Source organism: Sciurus vulgaris (genome assembly GCF_902686455.1).
Source record: "Sciurus vulgaris genome assembly, chromosome: 3".
NCBI classification, from domain to species: Eukaryota; Metazoa; Chordata; class Mammalia; order Rodentia; family Sciuridae; genus Sciurus; species Sciurus vulgaris.
In genome coordinates, this window is record NC_136463.1 from 66,588,890 (window position 1) to 66,616,853 (window position 27,964).

General features: G+C 42.9%; 1 protein-coding gene across 1 annotated transcript; it reads left to right on the forward strand.

Annotated features, from left to right (window-relative positions):
• BLTP2 (bridge-like lipid transfer protein family member 2) lies at positions 1–27,957 on the forward strand. Its single transcript, XM_079133268.1, has 39 exons — positions 1–157; positions 945–1,074; positions 2,054–2,103; positions 2,342–2,489; positions 2,670–2,788; positions 3,021–3,081; positions 3,261–3,444; positions 4,547–4,670; positions 4,829–4,953; positions 5,153–5,220; positions 5,326–5,471; positions 6,126–6,244; positions 6,352–6,515; positions 6,668–6,926; positions 7,421–7,626; positions 9,605–10,697; positions 11,235–11,426; positions 11,565–11,767; positions 11,915–12,033; positions 12,155–12,375; positions 13,036–13,226; positions 13,347–13,446; positions 13,589–13,791; positions 14,908–15,202; positions 18,368–18,525; positions 18,786–18,992; positions 21,243–21,342; positions 21,702–21,884; positions 22,220–22,341; positions 22,943–23,098; positions 23,185–23,306; positions 24,070–24,250; positions 24,997–25,087; positions 25,406–25,512; positions 25,648–25,783; positions 25,885–26,015; positions 26,183–26,284; positions 26,582–26,716; positions 27,124–27,957. The coding sequence occupies exons 1-39, from the start codon at positions 90–92 to the stop codon at positions 27,304–27,306; spliced, it is 6,702 nt and encodes a 2,233-aa protein (XP_078989394.1). The 5' UTR covers positions 1–89; the 3' UTR covers positions 27,307–27,957.
• The last annotated feature ends 7 nt before the right edge of the window (positions 27,958–27,964 follow it).

Sequence of the window (27,964 nt, forward strand, 5' to 3'; positions counted from 1 at the left end):
TGGTCGGCCCGCGGCGGCGCTGCGCGGTTCCGGCGTCGGGGCCCGGCATGGCGGGGGCCGGGGCCAGGCCGGGCCGGACCCGGACCTAAATGCCTCTGCTTCTTTCCGCGCTGTTGGTCTTGCTGCTGGTTGCGCTTAGCGCCCTCTTTCTAGGCCGGTGAGGGGCTTCCAGCCACAGCGATGGGGAGAAAGGAAGAGCGACTGAGGAGGGGGCGCGCGCCGCCCTTCCCGGGGGAGGCGGAGAGGATATCTCCGAGGAGCGGGCGCATGATAAAGGCGAAGGGAGGGAATGTGCGGCCGGAGGTGCGGGGAGGGGCTGCGAGTCCCGGAGACTGAAGGAGCGGGCGGGGCCTGAGGAATGCTGATTCCGGGGATTTAATGTGTGAGGAAGGGGCCTCTCGCTGGTTACCCCTTCCTGCCCCACACGCCCCACACGTCTCCTTCATCCAGCGCGAAGGGCACCTGCAGCCTCACTCTGGAGAGCGAGGTCAAGAGGACTGGAAGTCCAAGGGAGAGCGGCATTTGAACTGACCTGGTGTGACCCCGGACTTCTTGAGGACACCAGTCTGGAGGGTGTGGGGGGAGACAGACCCTCTGGGGAGTGTGTGGTGGCACATTTAATACATCTGCCTCCACTTTAACTCCTGTTGGGGTCTCTTCTGTCTCGGTTTTCTAAAGATTTAGGGCTTGCTTTTTTTTTTTTGTCCCCATATTTGAGGGTGGGGTTTAGTTTATCTGGTTTCATCTGAGTGGCGGGGTCACTGATTCTAGAGTGCTGATTATTGTTGCTGAATGTGTGTGACAGGTGCTTTGGGAGACAGGAGAGTTGACCAGGAAAATCCAGTTTCAGGACACAACCCTTTGCAAGGTCTTCTAGGACCATCAAGGGGTTTGGGAAGCCATAATTGAGATAGAGCCCTTATGAACTTATGATTTTTTTGCAGGTGGCTTGTGGTCCGGTTGGCCACCAGGTGGTGTCAGCGGAAGCTTCAGGCAGAGCTAAAGATTGGTTCCTTCCGCTTTTTTTGGATCCAGAATGTCAGTCTTAAGTTTCAGCAGCACCAGCAAACAGTGGTGAGTTTTGGGAACCTCCTTGTGGGAGGTGAAGTGTGTGTGTGAGTGAGAGAGAGAGAGAGAGAGAAATCCAGTTGAATTTCAACCTTTAATTTGCCTTTTTTTTTTTTTTTTTTTTTTTTGGCGGGGGTGGGGAGTACCAGGGATTGAATCCAGGGGCACTCGACCACTAAGCCACATCCACAGCCCTATATTTTGTATTTTAGTTAGAGATAGGGGTCTCACTGAGTTGCTTAGTGCCTCAACTCTCCATCCTCCTGCCTCAGCCTCGTGAGCCACTGGAATTACAGGTGTATACCACCGCACCCTGCTCATCCCTTAATTTACTTATAAAATATCCTGGGTCCACAAGTCCAGTGGTACACACCTTTAATCCCAGGGACCAACCCTGGAGGCTGAGGCAGAAAGATCACAAATTGAAGGCCAGCCTCTGCAATTTAGCAAGACTGTGTCTCAAAAAAAAAATAAAAAGGGCTAGGGATGTAGCTCAATGGTACAGTCTGGGTTCAATCCCCAGTACCATAAAAAGGAAAAAAAAAAAAAATTCTCAGTGATTTTCCTAGTTAACCTCACCCTTCCCCCCTTGCCATAGTGATCCTAGAGCTAATTGGGGAACACTGGGATTGGTGCAAGTTGTTTGGTTAAAGATGTTTGTAGGGCACAGAGTGGCCAGGGCACATAAGAAAGATGCAGAAATAAAGCACAGAAGAAAGGTAACAGGAACTATAAGAGCTTACTGTTCTAATTTAAGAGAGGAAACAGGACAACGTATCCTTAAAAGAAATACTAAGCAAATTTAACTAATGTCATTTTGAGTACCAAGATATCTGGGCAGAGAAACCAGTGGAAATGAAGTGGGGCATATTTAGTGAGAGAGTTCATAGCACTTCCTTCAAGCCAGAAACCTTTCCTGCTTTGTCAAGCTGCACGCTGCTTACCTAGCAATTAGCGTACAGAACTTTCTCCTGCACTGTTTTAGGAAATTGATAACTTGTGGATCTCCAGCAAACTCCTCAGCCATGATCTGCCGTGAGTACTCTATGTCCTTACTTCTCCTTATTTCTCCTGGGAAATATTTTGGGATTGATTTTACAGAATGAGATTCTGTACAGAAACCTCTTAACCCAAGGAAGCAAGGAGGGATGCAGGTGTTTCCTGGAGTTTCCTTCTAGTCTGAATATTATTAGTGCAATGAATTGAGCTGTATTTTTTGAGAGGGGACTGTTAGGAGTGGATCTGGTGGCAGTGAGGTTTCTCTTTTGGGCAGACACTATGTGGCATTATGCTTTGGAGAAGTACGCATCAGAACGGACCTACAGAAAGTTTCTGGCCTATCTGCCCCGTTCTCTCAGAGCTCTGGGGTGGATCAAAAGGAGTTGTCCTTCAACCCATCTTTACTGAAGATCTTCTGCCAAGTGAGACTGCTACTTCTGCTATTCTTCACTGTATTCCAGGGATGATTTGCTTTGGAGTTGTGGGTGGATTATTCTGCTATTCTGGGGGCATAATGCTAAGATCTGACACTCTTTCTCAGCTGGAAATGAAGTGTGATGCCTTAAAGTTAATTATTGTTCATCCTTGCTCATTCTTTCCAGCTATTCTCCATTCACGTTGATGCTATAAACATCATGGTTCTCAAGGTGGCTACCTCTGAGTCCTTGTGGCACATTCAGATCAGTAGAAGCAGATTTCTTTTGGATAGTGATGGGAAAAGGTACGTAATGGGTAGAAAAGATCTAGAAATCTCATTCTTGCCTTGGAGTTGCTTCAAAGAAGGTGGATATCGAGACCTTATTATCAAGGTGTCAAGTTTTCATTCTCTGCAACTTCAAGAGAGGCTAAGATTAGGTATTTCACTTGCCTTGTTCCTTGTAGTCAGTAGAACTTGATTGGAGGTAAATGGTGAGGAAAGGTGTCAGGTGCTTTTAATTGTTTTTCTTTCCCAGGCTAATCTGTGAAGTGAGCTTGTCTAAGATCAACAGCAAAGTTCTGAAGAGTGGTCAGCTGGTGAGTATGCCTCATTTCCTCCTGGACATAAGATTTCAAGGAACTTGGGCTTACATTTCTAGATTCTGTGTCTTTATGAGGTTCCCTCAAGGCAATACTCAGGATCCCAGACCAATGCATTTCGACCAAAAACTCCCCAAGCTTCCTGTATACAACTTAAAGACTTATCCTCCCTACAGGAGGATACCTGCTTAGTGGAACTGTCACTGGCCCTGTGTCTAAAGGTGGGCATCAGCAGTTGGCATTTGAAGGCTATCACTCTGGATGTGTGGACACTCCATGCTGAACTACATGAGGGTCTCTTCCATAGTCAACTGCTATGTCAGGGCTCAAGCCTGGTACCCAAGCCTGTTCCCTGTTCAGGTAAAACCCCAGTCATTGAGCTTCTTGGCTGTCTTGTTCTCAGGGTTATTTTGTAAGTAGAGAAAAGCAGGGCTTTCACTACTCATTTAGGTATGAGTCATTAGTCACCAGGATTTTTTTTTTTTTTTTTTTTTTTTCATTGTTGATTTTTGTTTGTTTTTTTGTTTTTGGTGCTGGGGATTCAACCCAGGAGTACTTTACCACTGAGCTACATCCCCAGCCTTTTTTTTTTTTTTTTTTGGGGTGCTGGGGATCGAACCCAGGGCCTTGTGCTTACAAGGCAAGCACTCTACCAACTGAGCTATCTCCCCAGCCCCTTTATTTTTCATTTTGAGACAGGGTCTTACTGAGTTGCTTAGGGCCTCACTAAGTTATTGAGGCTGTACTTAAACTTATGATCCTACTGCATCAGCTTCCGCTGAGATTACAGGCATGCACCACTATGCCCGGCTCACCTTGGCCTTTGACCCTGAAGATAGTTGAGAAAATTGGACATTTGCTTGTGCTGAGTAAACTAACATTTAGTGGGTATGATTTAGACCTGTACTGTTGTTTTACATATATTCTCTCCCTAAATTGTCAGCAGTTCACTAATAAGGAAACTGAAGCCTTGGATGATTAGCTAGGTAACTTGGCTGAGGTCACACAGATAGTCACTAGTAAAACTGAAGTTTAAATTATTTGACTGAAATCCATATTCTTTCTGTTATACCAACCTATTCCCCATCCCTTTTATTTTTTGTTTTTGTGGTGCCTTGCACATGGTGGGCAAGCACTCTATCACTGAGCTACATGTACCCAATCTCCTGACTATGTAGAGTCTGAGGAAGGAAGTATACCAAGTACCTGGATCTGGAGTATTTGCCTTATGACCTTGTTTGGACATTTGCTTACTTTTTTTTTTTTTTTTTTTTTTTTTTTGTGGTACTGGGGATTGAACCTAGGGCTTTGTGCTTGTGAGGCAAGCACTTGACCAACTGAACTATATCCCCAGCCCTGCTTACCCTATTTTATGAAGAAGGATTTGGCCAAAGAGGGCAGAGCTTCTTGAAGTAATTGAGTGTTAAGAATTGATGACTGTTATGTTATTCATTGCTCTCAGAAGTGACAGAGAACTTGACTGAGCCAACTCTACCTGGCCTATACCTCCTCCAGCAGTTGCCAGACCAGGTCAAAGTGAAGATGGAAAATACAAGTGTAGTGTTATCCATGAACAGTCAAAAGAGGTGAGTCCTCTTCTGGCACAGTATGGAGAATGATAATGTGAGCTACATGAGGGATCTCTGTAACCAGTCTAGTGGGTACTCTGAGCTTATCCGTGGGGAGAAAGGAAGTGGAAATGTCAGTCCACATCTTTCTGAGCCATATTCTATCTCTGGACCAGGCACCTGACTTGGACACTGAAGCTGCTGCATTTCTTATACCACCGTGATGAGGATCAATTGCCCCTTCGAAGCTTCACAGCAAACTCTGATATGGCACAGATGAGCACTGAACTCCTATTAGAAGGTTCCTGGGTGGGGGTTCTGGTACTGAGAGAATATTGACATAACTGGAGGTAGAGGGAGGGAACATAATGAAAGAAAATAACCCCAGCTTGCAAGTGTTGGTGATATTCTGTTCATCTCTTTGCCTGCCTCTGCCCCTCACCTAGTTTTACCCCTTGCCTCCCTATGCTTTCCTCTGATCTGTTTCCTGGTCTTTTCAGATGGGTTGTTGCTGTCCCAGAGTCGCCAGCGCATCATTTGCCTCAACTCCCTCAAGGCTAGTGTGCAGGTATAATGACCATGATAACAAGAATCTATCCTTTCTCTGAACATGTTGTGTTATGAGTTAACAAAATAAAACCCAAACCTACAGTTCTGATCTTCTTGTTTCCAGGTGACCACCATTGATCTCTCAGCTTCCCTAATTCTGAACACTTGTATCATTCACTACCGGCACCAGGAATTCTCTCACTGGCTACACATGTTAGCACTGGAAGCCCAAGGGACTAGTTTACCTGTTTTTAAGCAAAGGAAAAAAAGGTCAGTTTAATCTTTTTTAGTCACCGTCTTAACAGGTGTATTCTCTTTTGGTTCAAAGTAACATTTTGTATCAAATATGTACTAGAAGGTTTGATCTCTCCAAATCTTAGCCTCAGAAGCAAACTGTTTTGTTTATCTTCCCAATTAGATTGAACTCCTTGATAACAGGAAGATGTGTTCTTAATTTTTGTGTCCTCAGTACCCAGCACAATGCCTTAAAAAAATAAACATTTGTTGAACTGAGATTAAATGATTAACAGTGTCTTGTCTGCCTTAAGCTATAAAGGTGCGAGTATCAGATCTGCAGAGCCATTTCTGTCTTTATGTAGTGCCCCATAGAGAACTTAAGGTTAATGGTTTGGAAGTCATGCTTCTTGGTTATATTAGATTGAATATTAGATTTTCACCATATTTTGACTATGAAAATGGCAATTTCATGTGGTTCAACCTCCTGTCTATGGTTCTTGAAGGTTACCATTGGGACTAGCAATTAGCTGATGAATTTAGCTGCTTACTTTCTAGTTGTAGCTCATTCTAAGAATCACAACGAAACTCTAAATTTACATTCTGGTTTTGAGAGTTTCAGGAATCTGTTCCATTATAGGAAGCCACAGATATTTCCTTATCTCATAATGATGTCTTGTCCCTACATAGAACCTTCCCTCAAATCCTGGCTCCCATCATCTTCAACACATCCATCTCCAATGTCAACATTTCCATTCAGCTTGGAGATACACCACCTTTTGCCTTGGGATTCAATTCCATCTCTCTGGGTAAGGCTCTGGGATGTTAAAAGAACAATAATTTGTCCATTAGTGGAACTAGTCTAATTCATGGCCTCAGTGACTCAATAGAACCCCTCTTTCCCACCTTTATTCAGATTACCAGCACCTCAGGCCACAAAGCATCCATCAGCGGGGAGTCCTAACTGTGGACCACCTCTGCTGGCGTGTGGGTAGTGATTCCCACATTCAGCGGGCACCGCACCCACCCAATATGCATGTTTGGGGTGAGGCGCTTGTCCTGGACTCCTTCACACTACAGGTATGTAGAAACTTTGGTGAATAGGGGCCCACACAGTTTCCTATCCAGACATCCTTCACTGAGCATCTTCTTGGTGGTAGGTAATGAATAAGGGCATTACAAAACGTGTGTATTGGCATGCTTTCAATGGGGTTCATCTGTTTCTTTTCTAGGGTAGTTATAACCAACCTCTGGGCCTGTCCAGTACCCAGTCAGATACCCTCTTTCTCGATTGTACTATTCGAGGACTTCAGGTAGAAGCATCAGACACTTGTGCCCAATGTTTGTCTCGTGTCTTATCTTTGATGAGTCCACAATACGGGAAGTCAGCTTTCTCTCGTGAATCTTCATTTGGGGATTCCGTGACATTACTTTGGAAGGTGGACTTGAAGGTGGAGGATATGAACTTGTTCACTCTTTCTACGCTGGTGGGTAAGTGGGACAGGAGATGTATACTGAAGTGAGTATTGCGCAAACTAAGCTGATTATGCTCCTTCTCATTTAATGGAGCTGATTTTTTGGAATTTTTCTAAGTTAGAATGCCAAAAAGTCCTGCACACCTGTTTGACTTCTTGCTATTTCTCAATGACTTGTGAGAAGCAAGTATTAAGACATAAGAAAAACACAGCCTTGATGTGGCCAAGAGAATGAGACCCATATAACTTTTTATTTCCTTGTGTGTTTTAAGTTGTAGGGAATAAGTGATATATCTCTGAGCAATTTGTAGGAATTAAGGCACTTCTTTGAGTCCATTAGACTTAATTAGTAAAAGAGGGGCAATTTTCCCTAAATATGAGGACACAGTATAGGGAGGCATGGGGAATAAAGATAAGTAGAGTAGGGGGAATAAGTAAGAAAGGATAATGAGAATTGAAGTTGCCATTTGAGAGCTGGGAACCAAAGCTATCATGGTTTCTGGATGGTAGGTGCTTCAGAGATACGACTAGACACACTGACTGTCCTGGGCAGTGCTGAGACTTCCACTGTGGGGATTCAAGGTCTTGTGCTTGCACTGGTGAAGTCGGTCACAGAGAAGATGCAGCCCTGTTGCAAGGCTCCTGACATCCCCACTCCAGTGCTTGGCCTCTCCATGCTCTCGCTCACCTATCACAGCAGCATCCGCTCTCTGGAGGTAATGTATCTGCAGAGAGGTGGGGCCAGGCTGGGCTTTTCTGCTGCTTAAAGCCTTTCTCAGTCATTTTGACTCTTGTTGTGAAACTTAGGAGACACATGATACCTGATGTCTGTCTATCTTTTTTTTTTTTTTTTTTTTTTAGTTGTAGGTGGACACAATACCTTTTATTTTATTTTTGCGTGGTGCCAAGGATCAAACCCAGGGCCTCATGTGTGCTAGGCAAGCGCTCTACCTCTGAACCACAACCCTGGCCCCCCCCGTTTTTTTGCTTATTCTATACATTTTTTTTCCTTTTTACTATGGAATTGAAAACATGCAAAACTAGAGAGAATATTTAAGCTTTTGTGTATTTAACTTCAGTAATGACCAATTCATGACCAACTTGTTTCAGCTAAACTCTTACTAGTCTCCCTTTCTCCAGGCTTTGGGATTATTTTAAAGGAGATACCAGTTATAATTTCAATTGTAAATATTTCAATGTGTCTTTGAAAAATTAGGGGCTTTTAAAAAATAATGATCCAGTGTCATTTTGTGGGAGCACTCAGCTCCTCAGAAAGCTAAAAAGGATCAGAAGATAGAGGTACTGACAAGTTCTGGGAGGCTTTGCAAAAACTTCTCAAAAGGTGTTCTTTAGCTGGGTGGGGTGGTGCAGGTGCATACTTGAAATCCCAACAACTCAGGAAGCTGAGGCAGAATTGCAAGTTCAAAGCCAGCTTCAGCAACTTAAGGAGGCCCTAAGTGACTTAGGGAGACCCTGTGTCAAAATAAAAAGGACTGGGAATGTGCCTCAGTGGTTAAGTATCCCTGGGTTCAATCCCCAGTACCAAAAAAAAAAAAGGTCGTTCTTTATTCTTGGGGTATAAGAAGGACATAGGATCCTATTAAGAGAGGGTAGAGATTTTCCTGTTTGTCAGACTTGTCCTTCAGAAACTGAAGAGGTTCCTTTTTAGAGACTTTAAGTTAAGAGAATTTCTGTCCTGGAATTTTAATCTTCTCTATCTACTTAGACTTTCAAACCTGACTTTGTTTTTCAAGTGAACAAGGGCTCTACTCCCTTCCCTGAGGCATGCTTTCATACAACTCAATTGCTGTGTTGTCTTTTTATACACTACCTTTTTTTTTTTTTTTTTGGTACAGAGGATTGAACCCAGGGGTACTCGACCATTGAGTCATATCCCCAGTCCTTTTTTATATTTAATTTAGAGATAGGGTCTCGCTAAGTTCTTAGGGCCCCACTAAGTTGCTAAGGCTGGCTCTGAACACACAATCCTCTTGCCTCAGTCTTCTAATACAGTGGGATTACAGACATGTAACCACTGTGCCTGGCTACATTTTTTTCTTTTTTCAAATTCCTTTTTTTTAAAAATGTTTTTATTAGTGCATCATAGTTATGCATTTCATACTAACTTTTACAAATTAAGATGCATCAGTTCATAAAACATTTCAAATTACAGTAGTTGGACTGGGGCTGTAGCTTAGTGGTAAGAGTGCTTGCTAGCATGTGTGAGGCACTGGGTTTGATCCTCAGCACCACATAAATAAATAGGTAAATAAAAGTATCATGTCCATCTACAACAAAAAATATTTTAAAAAATTTTCAGTAGTTATTTAGAGTATGACTGTGACTCCTGAATGGAAACAAAGCCAAATGATTTATTAAGTACATGTTGTTTATGCTGGATATACCTTGGTAGATAACAAAGAATTACAAAACATAGCCCCTTTCCTCTGACATTTAGAATCTATCTGAGAAGAACTTAAAGTGTAAGTGCTCTAAAGTATAAGATAACTGACAACTGTTGGCTCAGCATATTAGTGCTAAGAGGAACAAAATAAGGCAGTAATTAATGTGGTTCTCAGGAAAGACTTCTGGGTGGAGTTAATTCTTGAGCCAGGTTTGCATGTATAACAATCCCTATTATCTCTACTGTTCTGAGACTTAATGATTGACATCCTTTTCTTTTATTTCCTAAAGGTCCAGTGTGGTGCAGGGCTGACCTTACTCTGGAGCCCTCCAGATCACATGTACTTATATCAGCATGTCCTGGCCACCCTGCAGTGCCGAGACCTACTAAGATCCACTGTGTTTTCTGAGACTGTTCCATCCCTTGCACTAGAGACTCCAGCAGCTACTTCTGAGCCAGAAGACAATCTTCCTGAGCCTCCTCCACCGAGGCGGCTGCTAAACCTGACACTGGAGGTGAGCACAGCTAAACTGACTGCTTTTGTGGCTGAAGACAAGTTCATTACCCTGGCTGCAGAGAGTGTGTCACTGAACCGGCATGGAGGTTCACTACAGGCTTACTGTCCAGAGCTGGCTGCTGGCTTTGACGGCAATAGTATTTTCAACTTCAAGGAGGTAGAGGTTCAGCTGCTGCCTGAGCTGGAAGAGATGATCCTCCATCGGAATCCCTTCCCGGTGCTGCAGACCCTCCGGAACCGTGTTTGGCTCCTCTCCCTTGGTTCAGTCTCAGTGGAGTTCCCTTATCAATATGACTTCTCTCGAACTCTGGATGAGGCAGTGGGAGTTCAGAAATGGCTAAAGGGCCTGCACCGAGGGACTCGTGCTTGGTCCTCTCCAAGCCCTGCCCCACTGCCACCTGATCTACTCTTAAAGGTTCAGCACTTCTCTTGGGTTTTCCTGGATGACATTTTTGAGGTGAAACTTCATGATAACTATGAACTGATGAAGGATGAAAGTAAAGAGAGTGCCAAAAGACTGCAGCTGCTTGATGCCAAGGTGGCTGCCCTTCGGAAGCAGCATGGGGAATTATTGCCGGCCCGAAAAATTGAGGAGCTCTATGCCTCTTTGGAACGCAAGAACATTGAAATCTACATCCAGCGCTCTCGTCGTCTCTATGGCAACACACCCATGCGCCGGGCACTGCTCACTTGGAGTCTGGCAGGGCTAGAGCTGGTGGCTCTGGCAGATGCCTCCTTTCATGGGCCTGAGCGTGTGGTAGAACAGGTTCGAGAGCTTGATCCAGGCAGCCCTTTTCCTGCTGAGGGAATAGATCTTGTTATTCAGTGGTGTCGCATGCTCAAGTGCAGTGTCAAGACCTTTTTGGGTAAGTACTATTTCCCTTATTTGTGGAGCCTGGTGTTTGCTCTCTGAGAGATTACAGTGGAGCTAGGTTATATTAGGAACTGTGATTGTTATTAGATGGGTGGAATGGGATGAGTGGGCTCCCTTTCCCTTTCTTTGTTCCTGAATCTCACCCTGAAACTGCTTGGCTGACGTAAAGGGACAACTAGCACAGTCATCTTTAAGTTGTTGTGGCTCTTGGAGCTCAGTGCTATCTGATGCCCCTTACCTTCTGCTCTAGGGTCTCTGTGACCTTTTTCAATTTTGCTACTTATCAACTGTCAGCTCTTGTTCTTTCAGTTAACTTTGTAAATATAGGTGGGTAAAAAGAGGTGGCAAGGGAAAATGCCTGCGACTGCAAAGACAGCCCCCTGAAAAGGCGCTTTGTATCTTTTCTTTTTTTTTTTTTTTTTTTTTGCGGTGCTGGGGATTAGAACTCAGGGCCTTGTGCTTGCGAGGCAAGCACTCTACCAACTGAGCTATCTCCCCAGCCCGCTTTGTATCTTTTCTATCATAACAGTTCGGATCAGAGACTATCCACGGTACCTGTTTGAAATCAGGGACTGGCGGCTCATGGGCCGAGTTGTTGGTACTGAGCAGAGTGGTCAAGCTTGCTCCCGTCGACGTCAAATCCTGCCCTTGGGGCTTCCATGGGGTAATGTGGCAGTAGAGAGGAATATGCCCCCACTGAAGTTCTACCATGACTTCCGCTGTGAGTAGAGAGGGCGTTTGGTTTGTGAGAGATTTGTGGTGATTGGGATGGGAAATAAGCTTAGGACCTTTTGGAGTCAAGGAGGAAGAGAAGGGTGAAGTTGTATAACAGGATATAGCCTTTGTTCTCCTACCCCAGCGGAAATCTTCCAGTACACAGTCGTATGGGGCCCATGCTGGGATCCAGCCTGGACACTGATTGGCCAGTGTGTGGACCTCTTAACCAAGCCATCAGCTGACCCCAGCCCACCCTTGCCCTGGTGGGACAAGAGCCGTCTTATGTTCCATGGAGACTGGCACATGGATATTGAACAGGCAAATTTGCACCAGCTGGCCACTGAGGTGAGGGATCCCATGAAGTCGTTCTTCTACTAAGATGGCATGGTTGGGACCTATGTAGCATGTAGGGGAAGAGACAAAGGTACTAATTTGGGAGATGAGAAGGGTTCTCTTACCTGTATCTCACCAAGTTCTTGGGCGTGGTTATAGGATCCATACAACACAACTGAAAATATGCACTGGGAATGGAGCCACCTTTCTTTTCACTGGAAACCTGGTCAGTTTGTTTTCAAAGGTGACTTGGATATCAACGTGAGAACAGCCTCTAAGTGAGTGGAATGAAGGGTGGGGCCTCAGTGGGATGGGGAACTCATGGTGGAGGGAGAGGGGAAGAGCCAAGGGGAGGCAAGTGAACAGGTCACTGAGGGCTGGGGCTCCGTTGTGAGGCAGGTATGACGACTGCTGCTTCCTTCACCTGCCTGACCTCTGCATGACACTGGACCTGCAGTGGCTGTGCCATGGGAATCCCCATGATCACCACAGTGTCACTCTGAGGGCCCCAGAGTTCCTGCCTGAGGTGCCCTTGGGCCAGCTCCATGACTCCTACCGGGCCTTCCGTTCTGAGAACCTCAATCTCTCCATCAAGATGGATCTGACTCGGCACAGCGGGAGTGAGGCTTGGGCCTGGGGCTGTGGGGAGGAAGGGATTAGAGGATGGGCTTGGACACTGAGAATTTAAGCTTGAAGGCAGAAGGGGGAGAATGGCAGTGGGGAATTTGGGTTATGACCTTTTTTGGGAAGAGGGTTGATATTTTCCAACTGCTATAGTAATAGTACTATAAATTGGGTGGCTTGTAAATAATACATTTGTTTCTCACAGTTCTAGAGACTGGAAAATTGAAGATCAAGGGGTGCTGGTTGTTGAAGTATTTGGTGAATTCCTCATTGATGACACCTTCTTGTGTCCCTTACATGGTGGAAGGAGTCACTGAGCTCCCTTGTGCCTGGTTTATAAGGGCATTGATACCATTCCTGAGGGTTTCACTCATGTGACCTAATCACTCCCCAAAGATCCCCAACTTCTTAATACCATCACATTGGGGTTTAGGATTTCAACATAAGAATTTTGGGGCAATACAAACATTCAGACCATAGCAGTAGGTAAAAGCTAAGAGTTTAGATCCTTGAAAGACGAAGGTGCTAGGGAAACTGAATATGAGGCTGTATGCTGTTTGGGATTTTAAACCTTTAATACTTGAAGCTAGGAAAGGATTTAGCATCACTTCTGTGTTTCAACCACAACCAGGATATATCTACTCTTTCCTTTGCAGCAATATCCCAGCCCCGAATTCTGCTATATAGTAGTACCTTGCGCTGGATGCAAAACTTCTGGGCAACTTGGACTAGTGTCACAAGGCCCATTTGCAGAGGCAAGCTCTTCAATAACCTGAAACCCAGCAAGAAGAAACTTGGCCAGCACTACAAGCAGCTTTCCTATACTGCGCTCTTTCCACAGCTGCAGGTCAGGCTCTGACCTCTGACATCTTCTGTTCCTTTTCCCTAGTTTTCTTTCTCATATTGGGGTTTTTATTATTCCCTCTTGTGCCATCCTTTGTTCAATCTCATACTCTCTTGTTTCCAGGTGCATTATTGGGCCTCATTTGCCCAGCAACGGGGTATCCAGATTGAGTGCAGTCAGGGTCATGTCTTCACTCGGGGAACTCAGCGTCTTATACCTCAAGGTAAGAGCAAAGACTCCTTTCATTTCTCTTAGCCTGTTCCTTGTCCTTTTTCCCTTCTTAGTTCCTTTCTTTCCTCCCTTAATGACTCACTATCTTTATCTTTTCATACTGTCTGATGGACTCTGTGTGCCTCCTCTTTCAGCAGGCACAGTGATGCGGCGTCTTATCTCTGAATGGAGTGTGACCCAGATGGTGAGTGATCTGAGTCAGGTGACTGTTCACTTGATGGCCTCACCCACTGAAGAGAATGCTGATCATTGCCTTGATCCCTTGGTAACAAAGACCCACTTGCTGAGCCTGTCTTCCCTCACCTACCAACGGCATAGCAATCGTACTGCTGAGGAGGTACTGCCTGAAACAGTTTCTTTATTACCTTAGTTATATTAGTAGGTCTCCTTGAAGCTGCCTTTTAAAACAAAACAAAACAAAAAAAGTCTTCGATTGGTGACTTAACAGTTTTTGAGGGTGGGAAGTCCAAGATCAGGGTGCTGGCATAGTTAGGTTCTAGGGAGGGATCTTCCTGGCTTGCAGATGACTGCTTCCTTTGTCTACAAATAGCAGAGAGAGAGAGAGAGAGATAGAGAGGGAGAGCATGCATATGCACACGCACGTGCTCTTGTGCAAGAGCGATAGCATGAGTGTAGATGTGGTGTGTCCATGGAAGTGCTTTGGTGTTTCTTCTTTTTTTTTTGTAAATATATAGTTTTTTACTTGTTGATGGACCTTTATTTTATTTATTTATATGAGGTGCTGAGAGTCGAACCCACTGCCTCACACATGCTAGGCAAGTGCTCTGCCATTGAGCCACAACCCCAACCCCTGGTGTCTCTTCTAATAGCACTAATCCTATCTTGAGGACCCTACCATTGTGACTGCATCTAAACCTACTTACCCCCATATCCAAATACCATTACGTTGGGGGTTAGGGCTTCAGTATATGAATTTGGTGGGCACACGGTTTGGTCATAGGTGTAGACTTTAGGCTGAATTCCTGGTAAGGTACCTAACTATATTCCCAGCATATGTCTTAACATTTGATGCATTCACTTGATTTAGCTGTATTGGCATCCTTCTTTTGAAAATTCCTTTTTTCACTCTCCTTCTAAAGGTAGTTTCTTCAAAGTTTGTATGATTGTCAAAATGAACCTTTTTTTAATTAAAAAAAAAAAAAAATAGTAGTCTTTTGCCCTTCAGGAAATAGAGTAAAAGTTTTTAACTAGTACCTCATTTGTTGTTGACTTCCCCCATCCAGTTTGGGGAGGATTTTAAGTTGAAATTCTGTCATTTAAAATGTATTAGGTCTGGTTAGAATGTAAGATAATGTGCAGACTTTCTCCATGATCTTCCTGTCTCCCCCAGAACAGGTTTCTTATTCAGCAAGCTTGTTCTCTTTGCATTTGTTGTCCAGGAGCAGTTGTAGGAATGTCCACACTACCCTAAGGTCCTTTTCCTGTTTCTTAGGAGCTCTCTACTAGAGATGGAGATCCTGCCTTTCATACACACCAACTGTACTTGGTGGATTTAAGGATTTCCTGGACAACCACCAATCGGGACATTGCCTTTGGTTTATATGATGGCTACAAAAAAGCAGCTGTACTCAAACGTAACCTCTCCACTGAGGCCCTGAAGGGTTTAAAGATTGATCCCCAGATGTCAACCAAAAAGCTAAAGCGGGGTCTCCTGACCAGTGCCCCAACCCCACCCCATGTCAACACTTCCAGCTTCAGTGGACGGCCTGATAAGGGGTCATCAGGAGGTAGGCTGGGGCAGATGAAACTCGGTGGATTTAGATTTAGAACTTAGATATGGGCTTGGACAGGGGATTGAGAAGATCTGAATCCTGACTGGTTCCATCTAGGTATAGAAATCAAACTATTATTTTTCTATATTAGGCCACATTAGTCTTATGTACCAATAATATGGGGTCCTTAAAGGGTCTGATTCTTGTGGCAGGAGAATATGATCAGGAATGATGGGACCAAAACAGGATGAGTAAGGGAAATAAGCAAAGGATTAGATAATTATTTCATGTTTTCATAAATTAATAAGTATGTAATAGACACAAAGCACTGCACTGGGTTCAGTGAGGCATGTGGGGGACAAGACATTTTGTGGACTCCACAATCATCTCTGAATGAGCTTAGATTAGTTCATTAATGTGCTCACTCATTCATAGATTCATTTTAGCTTTTTAAAAAAATTTTTTTTTTAGATGTTGATAACCTTTATTTTACTTATTTATATATATGTGGTGCTGAGAATCGAACCCAGTGCCTCACACATGCTAGGCAAGCACAACCCCAGCCCTCATTTTAGCTTTATTGAGGGTTAATAATATATTAGACATGACCATAAACCTTGGGGATACAAAGATGAGGGTAAGCTCAGAAACTAGTAGGGAATGAGCTAGGTAAATTATAATTTCATTATGAAAATACTTTGTAAGAATGTTCAAAGCCACTAAAAGCTTACAGAAGAAAATGATTAAATCAGTATAGGGAAGTCTCAAGGCTTTACAGAGAAAGTGATAACTGAGATAAATCTTGAAATATAACACTTCATACACAAAGAAGAGAGGGAATTTTAAGGAGAGGTAATAAGTGCAGAGGAATGCAAGTTCATGGTGAATTTGAGAACAAGGCAAAAAGTATTAAATGCCAAAAGAGAGAAGTGAAAATTTGACTCCTGGCTGGAGTGAAGGAAGGAATGCAGTCAGGGAAGGATTTATTGAGGAAATAGCATTTGAACTGGACTCTAAAGGCTTAGTATGGTTTGACCATGTGGAAATGGGGAAGAAGGGCATTCAACACAGAATAACCCAAGTAGGAGTACAGTTAGGAAAGCCCATGTTCAAAGTAAAGTGAACAAGCTGGACACAGAGGTACACACCTGTAATCTCAGCAATTTAGCAAGGCCCTAAATAACTTCATGAGACCCTGACTCAAAATAAATTATAAAAAAGGGCTGGAATGTGGCTCGGTAGTTACATGCTCCTGGGTTCAATCCCCAGTACCCCCCTCCCCCAAAAAAAAAAAGAGAGAGAGGATTAACAGTCTGTCTATCCTGGTTGACAATGTAAAGGAGTGAGAAGTAGTCTGGAAAGGGAAGATGAAGGTAAATCATCAGAGCTTTAATACAGGGCTGAGGAGCATTTGGTCCTTACTCAGTAGGGAATTGTGACCTACTGAAGGTTTTTGAATAGGGGTGTTCCATCATTAGAGTTTTACTTTTAGAAGATAAATCTGGCAGAGGCATGTAGGAGGACTAGAGGAGAAGAAACTGGAGGTGGGGAGGCGAATGAGAAAACTATTATGTGTCTCAACAAGAGGCAGCAAGGGCTGGAACTAGGTAGAGGCAGTAGGAATGGAGATGAGATGGAGAGAAATGTTGTGCATATAGGAGATTTGGGCACTAATTGGAAGGAGGTGTTGAGTTCAGATTTGTGCATGCTAAATTTGTGTGTGTCCTTAGCAGGACATCTAGGTAAGATCAACAAACAGCTGGAAATGGAAGAGTTTAGGGCTAGAAATAGAGGCTTGGGAGTATCAACACAGAGGTAAGACTTAACACCAAGGAGATAATAATAATAGTTGCTTTTTATTGGGGGACACACTTCAGTCATGGGAGTAGTAGGTACTCTGTAGTTGTTTTTGTTTTGCTTTGTTTTAGTACTGAAGATTGAACCAGGGATACTTTACTACTGAGCTATATTCCTAACCCTTTTTACTTTTTATTTTTATTTTTGTATGTTTTTAGTTGTAGATGGACACAATACCTTTATTTTTATTTTATTTATTTATTTTTTCATGTAACTTGAGAAGATACTTTTGAAACGCATATGGAAACACAAAGATCTCTTTTTTTTTGCGGTGCTGGGGATTGAACCCAGGGCCTTGTGCTTGCAAGGCAAGTACTCTACTGACTGAGCTATCTCCCCAGCCCTTTATTTATTTTTTGATGTGGTACTGAGGATCGAACCCAGTGCCTCACACATGCTAGGCAAAGCGCTCTACCACTGAGCTACAACTCCAGACCTTACTTTTTATTTTGAGACAAGATCTTGCTGAGTTGCTTAGGGCCTCACTAAGCTGCTAAGGCTGGCCCTGAACTTGTGATACTCCTGCCTCAGCTTCCCTAATTGCTGGGATTACAGGCATATGCCACCACATCTAGCCAGACTGCTGTGATTCTGGAGACTGCTCTTACTGTAACACATTAGACAAACTTATTAAGAGAAAGAGAAGGGAACATGCCAAGGGTGGATATTAGGAAATACTTATTTTTAAAACTTGGAAGAAAGTCTAGAGATGCAGGAAGTAGCAAAACCAGGGGAACACAGTGGCACTGATGAAAAGGGAGTGGCTTCAAGTGGAAAGAAATAGTCACAAATAGTATGTAACACAAAGTAGTATGTGAAATAATAGGAAATGAGAAATAAAAGGAACATAGTGGGAGTAAACAGAGGTGGTTATGCCTAAGGAAAAGAAATTGCTGCCATTTACCTAGCATTTCTTAGTTTCTATTGGAAGTCTGTTACTTTTATGGACATTAAGGAGAAAATGAAATGACAACTCTTATTTTACCCTCAGGGGTTAAGGGTGGGGTGAAGTGGGCTGGACTGAAGTTCTAGGTTGGGGAGGATGTATCCTGTTCCTTACCTAGTCAGATTAATTGAGGGTTTGGCCTTGGATGTGTTCTCTTTCCCTTTGGGACTATGACCTTTCCCCACTTCCTATTTCTTTTCTTTTCTTTTCTTCTTTAATTGTAAACAGATGGGGTACAATTTGTTTCTCTGTACATGAAGTAGAGGCATCCATTTGTGTAATCATACATTTACATAGGGTAATGTTGTGTGATTCATTCTGTTATTTTTTTCCCTTCCTCCCCACCCCTCCCACTCCACTTCCTATTTCTTTTCCAGGTGCTTACATGTTGCAGAAGCTGATTGAAGAGACAGATAGGTTTGTAGTATTCACAGAAGAGGAGTCAGGTATGAGTGACCAATTGTGTGGCATTGCTGCCTGCCAGACGGATGACATATATAACCGAAACTGCCTTATTGAGCTGGTCAACTGCCAGGTACTTTTTCTTTACCAGAGCACCCCGACATTAGGCTAGATCATAATCATATTCTTACCTCCCCCCCATCAAAAATTTTGATAGAGTTCCAAAAATTTTCCCTTATTGCAGGTGTCATGAGTAATACCTTCCATATCTAAAAGGCAACAAAGTTCACTTAGTAAGCCAAAATTAGACCTAGCTGCAGTGGTTAGTACAGTGCTCTTAATAGCCTTCTTATCTCCCTTGGTGTCTTAACTCTGCTTCTATCTCTGGCATAGATGGTTCTTCGTGGAGCAGAGACAGAAGGCTGTGTCATTGTGTCAGCTGCCAAAGCCCAACTGTTGCAGTGCCAACACCACCCGGCCTGGTATGGTGACACATTGAAGCAAAAGACATCTTGGACTTGCCTATTGGATGGCATGCAGTACTTTGCCACCACTGAAAGTAGCCCTACTGAGCAGGATGGTCGACAGCTCTGGTTAGAGGTTAGTTAACAGAACAAGGAAGGCCTGTTATATCCCTAATTTTTTATAGTTTGTGCCTTCCACCAGCATAGTTAGAAGATTCTTCATATTACCTATTGCTTAGCTGTAACGTCTTGAATGTGGGCAGTCTGTGGTCTGTGAGCACATAGTACTTTTTTTTTTTTTTTTAAATCTCCTGGTCTCCTTCATGGCAAGAAACTCATTTCCTAGCACTAGAATAAAATGAATAGAAGCTTTTTTACTTTCAGAGTTGTCATTTCTTATTAATAAAGGTCACACTAACCTATAGGCAAGCAAGAAAACAATCTGAGAATTTTTGATAAACTCTCTAGTCCCCTTGATTGATTTGCTCATTGCAGCAAGGCAGTGAGGTTGAATGAAAGACTATTTAAGAGTTAGATTATGTGACTTCTAAGGACAACCATTAAAGTAGCTGTGAGCCCTTTGGGACAGTTTTTATTTGTCAAAGTTATTAATGGAATAACTTCACTCACTATTACAAGATTTTTAAGAATCAAGTGATAAGGTGCTTTGAAAAATATTTTATTTATATGGAAAGTAGTCTCAGCATTTTTAAAATCAGTACCTCTGAGGAAGTCTAAGTATATGACAAGATAACTTTTTTTTTTTTTTTATGGTTGTTCATTTTTATTGTGCCCAATTTATAAATTAAAATTTGTCATAGTTATATATGTATAGGAAAACATATAGTACTATACAGGGTTCAGTACAACCTATGATTTCAGGTATCTACTGGGAGTCTTAGAACATATCCTCCACAAATAAGGGGACTATTATACTAGGAACCACATTATTACTTCGTAGATTTTAATAATGTGATGCAATAAGATAACATTTTTATTAGATGGTAATTTTATGAGTAGTTGGTAGGTACTAGGAAAGGGACTTGTCATTGCATTGCAAGGTAGTAAATTTACAATATAATTTCTAGGTATAATATCAGAGTTTCGGGAGGGCATGATGGTTATGAGATATATCTAGCCAGTTATCATTAGGAATTTAACAGGTGTTAAGTGCCCACATTGCTCTGGGCATGGTATACCCCCAAATGAGTTACAGTATCTAGCTGCATCTGGTGAGGACCAAAATAACTATTCAACATTCTACTCAATGAAGCTGATTCCTATTCTTTCTTCCTTGGCTAGTGCTTCTTACACCAAGTAAGGTACCCAATTCAGGCAACCTCAGGTATAATGATATAAGAGGTAGTGATCATTTAAATCAGATGTCAACTCAAGTAAGGTTGTTGGTTATATTTGAAGTCATGCTGAGACCTCAGGCAAGCAGTATCTTTTACCAGTAGTCCTAGGAGATAGGCATAGAAGATATTGACTAATTCTGTAGAGTTGGGGACAGTAACGTGCTATCAGGATATCCCTATCTGGCATTTCTGGGTCTTTGCTTTGTGTAGGCGTGATGTCTTTTACAACTGAATCTCTTTTTTCAGACTATTTTATTAGTATTCGAGGGACATCATCTGTATCGGTGGGAAAGACTATGTTTTTGACTTTCCCATGTGACTTATTTTGTGACTTGGCAGATCTGCCATCCTGAAGCCTTGCTCTTACTGCTATGGTCTTCCCATATCACTCATTCTGTTGACCTCAGATTGGTAGAGCGAATCAAAAGAATTCAGTCCCCTTTCCCCGAAAGCAACAGCTTCAGAGTATTTTTCTCTCTGAAGACAGAAAACAGCAAGAATATACGCACAAAAAATATTTGATACTAAAATGGGTGTAAAAATCATTAAAATTTTTTTTTTACTTGCCACATGATTTGATTTTAACCTAGCTCATTGTTTTTCTGGGCCTGTACCTGTGGGCCTGGGAAAGTATGCATTTAACCCAATTAGGTTGGAGAATTTAGTTGGTTTGGGATAAGAGAGAACCATATATTTCCTCTAACCTAGTAGATCCTTTAAGCTATTCAAGGCAATGGAGTAAGTCATGTGTCATTTAACAGTGGGGATACATCCTGAGAAATGTGTTGTTAGGCAATTTCATCATCGTATAAACATCACAGGCTGTACTCATAAAAACTAAGATAGCTATGACCTCACTAGGTAATATAATCTTATGGAACCATCATCATATATCTAGTCTTTTGTTAACTGAAACTTCTTTATGTGGCACATGACTCTGCTTGAAACATGGAGATCTTTTACCCAGTTGGTTAGGACCCAGCCACTGTTTCCCCAGGAGCTAAAGGTGCCTGCATCTCTGTCTTCAGGTGAAGAATATTGAGGAGCACCGACAGCGTAGTCTGGACTCTGTGCAGGAGTTGATGGAAAGCGGGCAGGCAGTGGGAGGCATGGTAACCACAACCACAGGTCAGCTCTCCCCTGTCTTCTCATGATATGGTTAGGAGCAGATATGTGTCCCAAAAGGGGGCCTTGTTACTTATTTACTCTCCATGTGATTTTATTTATTTATTTATTTATTTATTTATTTATTTATTTATTTATTTAGGTGATTCTGGGGGCCTTGAGTATGCTAGGCAAGTGTCTACCACTTAACTACATCCCAGGCCCTACTTATCTATTCCTAACATCAGTGTATGCTAGAGTAAGACCAGTTTGTACTAGGTTATGCTGAAAGCAATGTCTGGAGTTCCCACATATAGCTGGGATACTCTTACCATGCCTTTATTGAGCATATCTTTCTCATTATCTCTTTCCTACATCTTCAGATTGGAACCAGCCAGCTGAGGCCCAGCAAGCTCAACAAGTGCAGCGAATCATTTCACGTTGTAATTGCCGAATGTACTATATTAGTTACAGCCATGACATTGATCCTGAACTGGCAACTCAGATTAAGCCACCTGAGGTTCATGAGAACCAGGAAAAGGAAGATCTCCTAAAGAAACAGGAAGGTATTCAGGGTTCAGAAGGCTTTATGGAGAGAACTAGGGAATCTGTGAAAGTAGTTATTTTCTTAGTGGTTTTGAGAAGTTATTAGAAGTCCTATTGTGCACTGGCATTACGTTTTGTAAGTTTTATTACGAGAGAACAACCTATACTATTGGAGGAAACTGGGATGAATGCGTACTGTTTCTGATTCTGAAATAAGCAAACATGTTTTTACTCATTACGCATCTTTTACTCCTTTCTGTGGGGAACAGGAGTGGCTCCAAATGTGGGTTAGAAGATGGGGTAAATATTTAGAGAAAAACTTGAACCTCTTATTTAACAGTTAACAATTACTTAGGGGCTGTGGATACCTTCACTCTCATCCATCATGAGTTGGAAATTTCCACCAACCCAGCTCAATATGCCATGATCCTGGACATCGTCAACAACCTGCTCCTCCATGTAGAACCCAAGCGGAAGGTGAGCATGAGCCCCTATAGAATGCTGGTTAGCTTCAGAGGAACGCACAGACTTTGTGCTGTATTTGTACTTTAATAAGAAAAGCCATGCTTCACACTGAAAAAGGACCTTTTGTTTGATACATCCTTTTCTAGGCAGCAGCAGCAGTTGGAATTCCATTAATCTAGGAAACATTTAAATGTCCTTAACGACTGTAGAGCTTGTTTCCCTTGACCATTTTTCCTGGCCATTTCTCCACTCTCTACCTAAATACCTCTAAAAGTCTTAAACTACCCCATTTTTACCACCCCAACCCTGTGGGCCTGGTTTATGAAACCCACATAGCCAAATCTTCTGCGCTGACCTACCCCTCATTGTTGCTGCTAGTGATGACAAATAAGGTTAGTCTTCAAGAAGAAAACTTGTTCCTTTATTTTACCTTATCCACATGACTTGTCTATTAAAATTTTACAAAACAACAACAAAAATCTTACTCCTGAGGCTGGGGATATAGCCCAGTGGTAAAACATATGCTTAGCATGTGTAGGGCTCTAGTTTTGATACCTAGTACCACACAAAACAAAACAAAAACAAAATATTACTTCCCTTTTCATTCCTTTAGGAGCATAGTGAGAAGAAACAGCGGGTCAGGTTCCAGCTTGAGATCTCTAGCAATCCTGAGGAACAGCGCAGCAGCATATTACATCTGCAGGAGGCTGTGCGGCAGCATGTGGCACAGATACGGCACCTGGAAAAGCAGATGTATTCTATCATGAAGGTAGTCACCCCAGAGAGTGTGACGACAGGGCAGTCTTCTAGGATAGGGGAGAGCTTCTCTTAATTTCTCCTATCCTGGCCCCCTAGTCTTTGCAGGATGATAGCAAGAATGAGAACTTGCTTGACCTGAACCAAAAGTTTCAATTGCAGCTAAACCAGGAGAAGGCCAATTTACAACTGGAAAGTGAAGAGCTCAATATTCTTATCAGGTACCCACCCCAGTAATCTTACCTTGCCTCTTCCACTGACCCATCTGGAGGTGGTTTTTCTTCCTTGCCCATGTTTTTGTTGTTGTTGTTGTATTTGTTTGATGGTATTGGGGCTTGAACCCAGGGGCACTTTACCACTGAGTTATATCTCCAACTCTTTTCATTTTGAGACAGGGTCTCTCCGTAAGTTGCCCAGACTGGCCTCAAGTTTGTGTTGCTCCTGTCTCTGCCTCCCAAGTAGTTGGAAAAGCTGTATGCCATTGTGCCTGGCTCCTTGCCCGTGTTCTGACAGTCTTTATACCTAGTTGCATTATCAAAGGCTGATATAGGAGTAGATTCAGACATGAGCCCTGCTGGACTTGGCCAAAGAAGTCAAGAACAAGAGAACCCTTCCTTTGGGTCCTCAGCAACATACTTGTTGGGAAAGAAAAATGGGTAATTGGGAAAGATCACTTTCATGGCCTTGACACTGTGCATCTGAACTGAAAATACCTTCAAGTCAGTAGGGAACAAAATTGCAGATAATAATCATAAGGGGAGAGACTACTTTTATCAAGAAGCTACATAGCTGAAAGATGCCAATTGTGCTTCTATAGTCCAGCTCAGAAGCAGTAAATCCATTGAAAAACAAACTTAGCAACTCACTCACCCATAGTAGGTTCATCTCTGGATTTACCATCTGTATCATTCCAGAGCATTCCATCGTACTCCCAGCTTATTTGCTGTTTCCCTTGTGGACTTTGGCTGTCTTGTTCATTTATAGGTGTTTTAAGGATTTCCAACTGCAGAGGGCCAACAAGATGGAGCTGCGAAAGCAGCAAGAAGATGTGAGTGTGGTCCGTCGCACTGAGTTTTACTTTGCTCAGGCACGGTGGCGCTTGACAGAGGAAGATGGACAGTTGGGAATTGCTGAACTGGAGCTACAGAGGTTCCTTTATAGCAAGGTATCTGAGATAAACAGTCACACAAAGGCAACTCTTTGAAAATTTACCTATCTCAAGTCTTTAGCTCACAAAAAAGAGATTAAAAAGGGGGGCTAATTATTATGACTAGTAATGATGGCCATGATTAGAAACATAAGCAGAGCTTCCTTAGCTACATCTATTTATAATGTTAAATGACACAAATGTATGCATGTTTGATCAAATGCTTCTTTCGCTAAGATTATCTATCCCTACAAGTGTGGCTCAGGGAAGTAATCTTCAAAGTCTAGCTTAGAATAGAACCATTCTAACAATTCATCTTTACTGCATTTTCTCACTAATATGGGAAAGAGGACTTTTTTTTATTATTTTCTCTCACAAAAGATGTTTGGAAATGAATGAGAAGATTTAAAAAATTTTTTTTTTAGTTGTAGGTGGACACAATACCTTTATTTTTATATGGTGCTGAGGATTGAACCCAGGGCCTCATGCATTCTAGGCAAGCGCTTTACCACTGAGCCACAACCCCAGCCCTGAGAAGATTTTTAAATGTCACAGTGACTAGAAAGTACTATTAGTCCTGCTCAGGAATGCCGGTGAGAAACACTGGTTTAGAGGCTGTGTTGATTCTGAGACATTTAAGGACATATCAAAGATTGGGATTAGGCACATGGAGTATCTGAAAACAAACAGGATATGTAGCAGTTCTCTAGCAAGCTCCTAAGAAAAATTAATTATAGTGGACTGGGCAACATCTGTCTTTACAGGTGAATAAGTCTGATGACACAGCAGAACATCTTTTGGAGCTGGGCTGGTTCACTATGAACAACCTTCTCCCCAATGCTGTCTATAAGGCAAGTCTTTTTTTTTTTCTCTTTTTTTTTGTGACGCTGGGGATCAAATCCAGGGCCTTGCATATACAATACAAGCATTCTACCACTGAGCTACACCCACAACCCTATATAGCAAGTCTTCTTTCCCTGCTCCTGGCTGGTTACAGAGCATTTATAATGGCTCTTCTATATAAACCTGTTATAGGAGACAATGTGATCTGAGATGGTAAAATCTTGCTCAGTTTAGAAAGACCATTGCTGCTGCTGTATGGAGTATTTGTGGGTTGATTTATGGCAGGGAGGACATTTGGTTGGGCTGTTGTTCACTCTGCCCTACAGGTAGTCCTGCGGCCCCAGAGTTCCTGCCAGTCTGGGCGACAGTTAGCCCTCCGCCTCTTCAGCAAAGTCCGGCCTCCTGTGGGGGGTATCTCTGTTAAAGAACACTTTGAGGTTAGTAAACAGTCCCTTGGGAACCCAGAAACAAAGGGCAGTCCAAAACTACCTGTGTGTTATGCTATGCTAATTAGGAGTAGGAAACTGGGGGATAGTGTCTGAGCTTAATTTCTTCAACCTTTTTTCCTTTAGGTAAATGTGGTGCCTCTCACCATCCAGCTCACACACCAGTTCTTTCATAGAATGATGGGCTTTTTCTTTCCTGGCCGAACTGTGGAAGATGATGAAGTTGGTGATGAAGAGGATAAGTCCAAATTGGTGACTACTGGTAAGAGCTTTTATGGTGGAGCACCAGAAGAATGGGGTGGCAGCCACAGAGATAGAAGTGTCAGAAGGGAGATGGCAGTTGCTGTGCTTTCTTTTTCATAGGAATACCAGTGGTAAAGCCTCGGCAGCTGATTGCAACAGATGATGCAGTACCATTGGGCCCTGGGAAGGGTGTGGCACAGGGCTTGACTCGAAGTTCTGGGGTCAGAAGGTCATTTCGCAAATCACCTGAGGTAAGGCATACTCCTGATAATAAAGTGGGAGAATCTATTGTGCTTGGCTGGGGATTTCGCTTGTTTTCTTTGATCTACTCCAGGATTGAAAGAAGGGGGTGATATTGAGGATTCTGCATTTCTTCTGATGGTTTCAGAAGTTTATGCTCCTTTTGCACCTTTTCTAGCACCCCGTAGATGACATTGACAAGATGAAAGAGCGAGCTGCCATGAACAACTCCTTCATCTACATAAAGATTCCACAGGTTCCACTGTGTGTCAGCTATAAGGTCTGTACCTCCCCAGAACTTTTTAGGAAAAAAATGGGAATTTAGAAGACAACAGGAAGGGTACCAGTTAAAATCATCAGAGATTATAGAGATTATAGACAAACTGTTGGTGATAAATCTGCTGTTCCTTCTGCTCCCTGCAGGGGTCAGCACCTTACCAGACTGAGGTAAGGAGAAATCAGTGTCTGTAGGTTGATGTTGCAGGATTGATTTATACTCAAGTTCTGGCTTAGATTCAGAGTGGCAGCTTGTGTATTTTTTCCCCTCTTCTCTCCTTTCCCCCTCCTTCTTTTGCAGGGTGAAAAGAACAGTGTGGACTGGGGTGACCTTAATCTGGTGCTGCCTTGTCTGGAGTACCACAACAACACATGGACATGGCTAGACTTTGCCATGGCAGTCAAAAGGGATAGCCGCAAAGCCCTGGTTGCCCAGGTATCCCGCCAGGGCTCATGGCTATTTGGTTAGCAAGTAGATTCTCTGCTTAGGAACCTTTTGTTCTAGGATATATTTAATAGTAGCCTTGAGAATGGACAGGTGTGTGAAGTGAGAGCCTTCTCTGCCCTCTCCACGACTTTGCCCAGATAATTAAATTAAATGTTTGCTTCTTCGTATGTGTTGACAACTATCATTATGGAACTAAGGGCTGCTAAAACCTTAAGTTTAGAATGGGTTCTAATTAGACTGTGAGCTTCTTGAAAGCAGAGACCACTTTATAATTTGAGCTGCTCTCTTGTGATTTGTATATATTTAATAAATCTTGATTAACTTGGTTCACTTTTATTTATTCTGCCTGCCCCACTAATATTTACCTTTCCTTTTACTCCTCTCCAAACTGCCAGGTAATCAAAGAAAAACTAAGGCTGAAGCCTGCAACAGGGTCTGAGGTCCGAGGGAAGCTCGAAACTAAATCGGACCTCAATATGCAACAGCAGGAAGAGGAGGAGAAAGCTCGACTCCTCATCGGCTTAAGTGTGGGTGACAAGAACCCTGGCAAGAAGTCCATCTTTGGCAGGCGCAAGTGATCTGGCAATTCAAGTGGCTGCAGTACATGATTTGACTCTGGCTCAGGCCCAAGGACTTGTTGGGTGGGAGGGACTTCCCCTTATCCACCAGAGTTTGTGGGCCTTTGGAACCCACAGGGTACTAAGGAGAGAGGCACAGCTCTTCAGCAGCTGGCCTGTTCCCCGCTGGGCATGGTGGACAGTAAGACTGAGTTCATCTCATGCTGATTAGGCCTAGGGCAAGAGAGGCAAGAAGAGAGCAAGACCCCAGGGAAGGGGCCCAAGGCTAAGATCCTGTTTCCTTGGGGTCAAGTTGAAAGGTGGGGGGATAGTCCTGATCAAGAATGATAAATTTTTATAGACATATATATATATATATATATATATATATATATATATATATATATAAATACACACACACACACAATTTCTAAGTATAACTGCTTTCCCTCTGTGTCAGGAAGCCAAGGGGAAGGGGCTGATCCTCTGTCCCTTTCTCTACTGCCTTGTTTGAAAAAGGTATTAGTGTTCTAGGGGAAATGGCTTCTCCCCAAGCTCTGTGCTCACTTTGGAGGATGGTAATAGGAGCTAGGGCTGGCCTGTGTTCCCTACTCTTCCCCCTGGAGAATGGCAACAAAATGACTTAAAGAGAAAAAAAAAATATTTTAAATTTGATACT